Raw genomic sequence first — 7,649 nt, 5'->3', positions numbered from 1 at the left:
TATATTAGTTGTTCATGAATGTGGTATACCTAAGAGAGAGTTCCATTTGACTAATTAATTAAAAGTAAAATTATAAGGGTTAGCCTTATAGAATGCTCAATAGCCAATGCAAGACCTAACCAAAGGAGTTACATCTAGGTACAAACGTTAAATTGCCCTGGATGTTCTAATAAAAAAGTATAAAATATGCTCTGTTGGCAAACGATGCAAGTCAGAATAACATTAAAGCAACCTGTCTTTTCTAAATGAAAAGACCCCCTGCACTGTACATCTTTCCTGTATACAACACATTTTTACTAAAGCTTTATTAAATGAATTGCAATAGCAACAGCTGCCATTTTATAGCTATATATACATGTATATATATATACATACCTGTGTGTATATATGTATATATATATGTATGAGATACTAACTTATTTAACACAACAGAGGCTTCTGCCATATGATACAGTTTACTGTACATAAGAAAAACTTTTAACACTGTACAATCACATAAAGGTCATATGCACTGTTGCAGTGCAAAAGTAGATTTAACTGTAGTCTTTACTGGCATAGTAATGGCTTTTTGTAATCCTACAAAATTGCATTCTCATATTATGGGGCCTGAAGGGTCTTCTAACTTAATTTGTTTTGCTTTAATTTTTTTTCCTTTTTTTTTTCTTTTTGCCTTTTTTTTATTTTTCATTTTTTTAAACTGCAGGGTTTGCCTTTGGTCCACAGTTAAAAGGACACACAGCAGTGGAGCGCTGACTGGATGCAGCAGAATACATGAAAAGGATTCAAGTTATTGCAATTATAGTAAAAAAAGGCGGTGGGGGAGGAGGAGCGAATGCCCTTCTGTAAAGTAATCCTCAGGGTTTTTCTATGCATGAATTGCTGCACGTTTCCTATATTTAACGTATACGAAAAGCCTGAAGTAACCAAAACCTAACGTGGCGATAAACCAAAGAATAAGTGATTCAAGTAGCGAGGAGAATAAGGGGAGACAGAAGAGACCGGACTGAGAAAGCAGAGAAGAGGAGGAGGAAGAGTTGTTATTAATAATCCTGATTCTTAAACAAAATAAAAAAACCCAAACAGAAACAAAACAGAAAATAACCCCCAAACAAATCAAAAAACCCCTCAAAACCAAAAAATAAGGAAAAGAAAACAGGTTACATCCATGTTAGTCCCACAATATTACAGCTGCTCCTTGCAAAGGGAGTCCTAAAAAAGAAACAGTGAAGAAACTTGGTCTGATGCTCAGATGGAGGTGCCTCGGTCTGGGTCACTACCGATATTCAGCCCCAGAGTAGGAGTTGGTTGGTAAGGGATAGATGACATTGTTTTGATGGGGCTTCTGAAAAAGCCACCGTTGGGTGCCCTGTGCCTGAAAGGGCCAGTTCGGTGCTCGGGCACACTGCCGAAGGAGAAACCCGAAGCAGCTTTAGCAGACAGCGTGCGGCTCAGAGTCTGGATCTGTTCTGGTATGAAGGTGGTTGTGGTGATGTGAGTGTTTCTGAAGTCACTGATTTGCTCCAGTGCCTGCCGTGTGGGTAAAGTGTCAATGTCCAGCGGGGTCAAGTCAATCGACGAGGTGGAGAACTGTTTATGGGGACTGTCGTCGTCTGTGCAGAGGCTGTTCACGCGCCTGTGGAGGTGCTCCAGGTCGATCTCCTTGTCGTCCTGGGAAAGGAGAAAAACAAGAGGCACCGCTCACCATCGCCATTTGTGCTGGGCTGAAGCTTCACAGTGCGATCAGAACTGCTCGGGGGAAGCACAATGCACAATTAACTACAGCTGCCTGTTGGCTGACGGCATCTCTGAACATCACCGGCAAACGCCCCCACTGCCTGAAGCTGGGTGGGCTGAGCCAAGCCAAGGCAGATCCTTACACCACAGCTACCTTCAAACCCTGAATCCAAACAACAAAACTCCGAGTGCTACCGATCGGATTCTGTCAGGAAAAGCCAGGCTCGGAGCTAGGTGGGTTGGACTAGCAACAGCTGAATAACAGTAAACTTTGTGCCATGAAAGCAAAGCATAATCTCAAATGCCTGGGATGATGCCAGTTCTTCAACTCTGCAGTAAGGACTAAGTTTGAATGTCAACATGGGAGGCTCTGAGGGATCAGGTTGCTGTCTTTGTTATCCTCTCAGGGCCTAAGGAAGGGCTAAAACCATCTCAAGTTGCTTTTTGCCTTTATAATATAAATTGCGGCATAGAAAAGCTGAACTTCCAGACAAAAATCCAAGCACCGGTGACTCACTGACATCACACAGAAAGGAGTACACCAGGCAATTTTAAATTCCAATGCCAAAAGAGGGATTCATTCTCCCCTTACCTACAAAGAAGCAATTCCATCGATTGTGATGGAATTATGCTCTTGTGGGTGAGAAGAAGAGAAGGTGGCCTGGGGTATTTTTTATAATATATCACCCCTCCTCTTACCTCTGTCCCTTTTCCTTCCTAAATCTCTCCTCCCAGAGAAATCAGTTAAACAGGTTTGTTTGTTATAATTGAGAATTTAAATGCACGGAAGTTAAAAAAAGAGGAGAATGTCCTGGGTGACACAGTAAATCACCTGTATTGTACATAGGTATTTCCACTGAACTGCAAAGCTTAATTGAAAGCGGCATTAAGTTTACACGTACAGGGGTATTCCCTCAGTCTAGGCAGCACAGCTCATTCGGAACAAAAATCGATTTCAACTAACATTAAAATTTACCTTAATCTCTGTGAAATCTACTGGCTCTTCCAGGCCACTAGAAATATCTCACACTCTAGGACCTCACAGTGGATAATTAGGCAGCCGATAGATGTGCACTGATGACTTCCAGCCTTGATTACTGCAATTCAATGACTGGCTTGATCCAGAGCTCCCTGAATCAATGGCAAAACTCCTAGTATACCGAATGGGCTTGAGATCCCTCCTTTTGTCTAGGAATGAAGTCAAGCACTCTGAAAAAGTCCACACCTAGAACAAACTGCAGGAGTTCATCTACTTAGCAAAATGGATCACCGAATATTTGCACTGGTACCACGCTGAACACAGAGCCCGACTGGAAGGAGGCTGAGAGACCAGCTCCCCTCTGGGATTTTACCCTCCGAGGACAGGGACAGGGGGGCAAACCGGAGGAAAAGGGGCAGGGAATGGGGCATCAGGGATCTCCCAGGGACTGGACGATCGCTGACCACAGAGGCTTTGGTTTGAGCTCATCACGGGAGGGAAAAAATGCAGCGCTCATTTCTCGGACTTAGCTTTCTGTCTATAGTTTATTCACATGTGGACATAGACATGGATGCACGTAACAACCACACAGGTGACACCAAAACCAAACGCATTCACCAAATGCTCTCTCCTAAAAACTTTGGAGCTGCATAGGGATGCAGGAGAACTGGGGCCACATTGGAAGCTAAAGAAATATACAGAGGCTCTGTTAGCATGTGCAAGTCATGACTATGTCTCTGAGGGACAGTTCTAAATATTTTTCCTTTTTTTTTTTGGGGGGGGGGGGTGTTTTTGGTGGTTGTTGTTTGTTTGTTTTTAATTTTGAAAAAACATACAAACACTTTGCAATTTAAAATACCAATCAGGAAAAGATTGGAATTTCATCATTTCTGAGCCTCTATAAGTTGCTCAAAATATTCCTCTTTCTTCTCTTACAGAGATGCATTTGGGGCTAGGGTCAGACCAGTGGAAATATATAAGCGGTGATATTCTCCCATGCTTAGCCCACAACCCGAACTCCACCCAATCGATACACCAAAATGAGACCCACTCACAGTAAGATTGTGCATATCTCCATAATATGATCTTTCCTCTTCTCTCTTGTGTGATCAGTAGTGAAATATTCAGCAGTTTTCACATTAAAATTATCATCAGGCTTCAGAGTCAACATCCCATTGAGATTACTGGGGCGGTTCATACTTCTCTCAGAGCTACCGTTTAAGGCTGTCTGCAGACTCAGGCAGACATCATTGAATGGATTACTTCGGGTACGCGACCGAAATGTTATCTTCGCAACCATAAGACAATTTTTTTCAGTGTAAATGCTTGCATTCTGGAGCACAAGATGGCAGCCACCAGGAAAAAGGGTTGGCTTGCTGACCACAAACTGGCCCAATCTGACCCCCGACTCTGGACTAGTGGCCTGGAAGAGCCAATGGATTTCATGGAAGCTAAAATGAATTTTAAGAAAGTTAGTTAAGATGTATTTCTTTGCTGAATTATCCCCACATCCAGGATAGTGGGGACATTCAGCACATATGTCCACTTTAAACTCAGTTTTGAGCCAAGCTTTTCAATTTAGTGTTGAGATGCAATTTTAAATGCTAAGCTAATGACCACGTAACAAAGATCAAGGAGGCCAAATTAGACCATTTGTGGAAAATACACACTTGAATTTCTCTGCATTTGAAAATTGAAATAGGAAATTTTATAGTTATATAAAATATTTGTGTTGGTTTTTTCTTTTCCTTTGTTATTTATTTTTATGTTTTGCACCAGATAAACATGAAGTATAAAGTTCTGAAAGTTTGAGTAAACAACAATCAAGTAAATTTTAGGTCTTAAAAATAATTTACCAGTTGGAACTATATGGTTTCCATTCCTGAGAAACCCCATTCAAAGACTAGAGATTCTTTTAATAATGGTCTGGTCCAGATCTTGAACAAAAAAAAGCTTGGGAATTAAAACAGGCAAGAAAAGATTAAACGTATTCTAACATCAGTGCCAATGCTGTCTAATTAGGTAGTGTAATTAATCCTGCCTGATTACACAGCATTAGATTAGCAGGAATAAACACAATGGAGAAACTGCAGAGAAGGTGAGACCACTGCACACAAATTAACAGCAATACCCCACAAGCTACACAGATTTGTCTAAGATACACAGATAGAAAAGCTATAATTGATAGTGCTACATTAAAGCTCATCTTTAGGTTCAGCTTTGGGCATTGCTGCCAAGTACATTTTAATAACTTTTTTTTCCTAATGTTTTTCTAGTATTTTGTAGAGCTAAAGATTTAATTATGAAGGTAAGAAATTTGTTGTAAGACTGGATGAGGCTCAGATGGCTGGTAAAGGGACAGGTAGATTGCCACGGGAAGGAAAGCATTACACATGCAGGTGCAGAAGCAAACTCATCTCTGGTGTAAAATAACGTATCTCCCCGTGTTGTCCGTCCAAGATTTTCTGAAACAAGTATGTATTAGATTTCAGAAATAAGTCTGGCCTGAATATGAAAAATCTAACGTACTCTTGCTTCCCTGAACTTCAGATTAAATAATGAGAACTGAAGTTCACGGAAGTCTCAAGAGGTTAACATTTCTGAAAATGGGGACAAGCTTCTTTAAGAAGCTAACTGCTGATTAAGGGCTAAACTTCGCAAATATATTTTGAAAGACTCAGCCACTGAGCTTTGAACTTACTGGTGAGAATTAGCTCTCACCAGTGGGAATAATTAACTAAATATTGATGTATTAATAATGTACTATTCTGCAAGTAACAGTTGTGTTTTACTCAGAATAGTTACATATTTATACATCATCAATATACATTTTTTTTTTCATTCAAGCTTTTCTAGAAAGAATAGCTAAAGAGATTTTGAGGAACATTTACCTTAAAAAAATCGGGAAGCTAAGGAAATTTTTCTGAATTTGATTCCCCGCCCTCTCTAATGCTATGAAGTCAAGGCAGCAATCTTTAGGATGCATGAAAATCCCCCAGGAGAAATGGAGGGTCTAATACCTCTTTTGATGGAACCCGGGAGCCTTTTCTTTTATTCCACCATGTTTCCAACATTGCAATGAAACAGGACAGGACAATCCCAGCAGCGAGGATGCAGAAAACACCTGCAAAACTTTTTATGTCTAGGGCACCTCCTTTCTGTTTGGCGTCCACAGAGGAGTAAAGATCACATTGACCGTTCTTTGGCCACCACTTATGCTTCAGTATGTCCATGTCGCCGTTCTGCTGCAGCTCCAAAATCCTTCAGGAGAAAGCACAGAGTCAGGGGTTACAGTGGGGCAGTGGAGGTGGCACCTGAAAGCGCGAGGATGTAATCCAACTACTTGCAACCTCCCCGTGTGTCTCGGAAAGCCAAGCAGCTGATGAATCCAGACGGACCGATTTAGCCAGAAAAGAAAGCCAGAATATGGGGTTGCCTGAAAGACTGAGCATATGGATATCTGTGCTCCACTCTAGAAACAGAAAAGCACATACAAGTCTCTCTTTCCTTCTTTTAAGACCCTTAATGAAAATGCTTTACTTAACATACCATATTTTCTTAACTGGCTTTCACTATAGACTATGTCAATTGACTTTTGTAGTGCGTTAGGTAGTTGACAATATAAATTTTGCATTTTAATCACTGGAAAAGAGACCTTTCAATTAAAAAAAAAAAAGGGGGGAAAATACAGTTCAGATTGCACCCCAGGATACACGTTACCTTATTGTAAACTGATCTTTATCAGGTTACCTACTTGCTGCTTTGGAGAAAGAGCAGGATCGTATTAGTTGCAGTCAGTAAAGCCCTAAACTAATCTTCCTCAGTGGAAGTGCGTGACCTGCTGGTAAGCGATTTCCATAGGAAGGTTCTTTGCTGCGGAATTCACTCGTCCTTGCACCTACGTACCCATCCCACTGCCAAACTGGGCAGTTTGCAAGGCCAGCGTATTTAGCTAGACTTCCTGTGGGATGAATAGTTCAAGGAAGGAGAATTTTGTTTGGAAGAAGGTTTTCATATTTAGCTTATTTATTCCTGAGGAGAGTGTTTTTTTAAAAACATCCAGAAGTGACTAGAGTAGCAGCTGGGTGCATCTGGTTACCCAAAATAAAGAATTCAATGATTACACCTAAAAAGAATAAAACAGGGGGAATGTTTTCCTTCATGTAATAAATTCATTTCTCTTTTCAGTGTTGGAAGGCAAACAATTACTTGTGCAATCATTTGACACAGCATGCAAAAAATCCAAGTGCACACAAACCAGCAGAGGTCTGGGATGTCGCTACCAGAGACTGTACTGTGTCAAAGGAGGAAGAAAAGCTGCCCCACTGACTCAGGGCTACCACAACAGCTCAATGCAGTGGTCTACTGCAACCTCAAAAAAATACAGTATTATGAAAAGGAGTCTGAATGCACCTCGGGAGCACAGGGCAACTGCTCTATACAGAGATCATTCAATCTCTAATGCCACTTGAACAGGTAGGTGTGTCAATGAAGCCACTAAATTTTCTATGGCACATCCAAATGACCACATACTTATGCTGTGGTCCTACCAGGAATGGGAGACTTCACACAGCCATCAGTGGCTTAAATCCCAGCACAGCTCTGGAGTGAGTTTCCACTTCCTACCCAGGTGCACATCCCGTGGCAGAGATCCCGACCTGTTCAATGGGAACTGCTTGTCCACCTCTGAGCTGTACCAAAGGGAACAACACCCTTGAGGAACAGACTGCAGGTGATTCGTGTGGCTTTGGAGATGCCAGAATCACCTTGTTCGCATAGATCTGTGTTTATAAGAAGTAGGACAAATCCTGTGCAACGACTGCTGACAGTACATTGCTGAAGGTCCAGCCCTGGAGAATGGCGAACAAGGTCAGAGTTGCCTGGGCTATATTTTGAATTGTCCCAAACCCAATGCCAACTTCAGGAAGCCCCAACC

The 7,649-nt window shown here is 41.5% G+C and overlaps 1 protein-coding gene across 2 annotated transcripts in view; it reads right to left on the bottom strand.

The window, feature by feature from the left end:
- Positions 1-1,245: 1,245 nt before the first annotated feature.
- GRID2 (glutamate ionotropic receptor delta type subunit 2) overlaps positions 1,246-7,649 on the bottom strand; it is a 734,268-nt gene continuing 727,864 nt past the window's right edge. For both annotated transcript variants that reach the window (XM_059817838.1, XM_059817839.1), the window contains 2 exons: positions 5,734-5,974; positions 1,246-1,668 (listed from right to left, as the gene is read on the bottom strand). In XM_059817838.1, the coding sequence (XP_059673821.1) occupies positions 1,246-1,668; positions 5,734-5,974 (664 nt within the window). The remainder of the gene's footprint in view (positions 1,669-5,733; positions 5,975-7,649) is intronic.

This window comes from Gavia stellata, chromosome 5 (genome assembly GCF_030936135.1).
Source record: "Gavia stellata isolate bGavSte3 chromosome 5, bGavSte3.hap2, whole genome shotgun sequence".
Classification (NCBI taxonomy): Eukaryota; Metazoa; Chordata; class Aves; order Gaviiformes; family Gaviidae; genus Gavia; species Gavia stellata.
The sequence above is the reverse complement of the archived record's forward strand: the minus strand, read 5'-3'. Positions and strand labels throughout refer to the sequence as shown.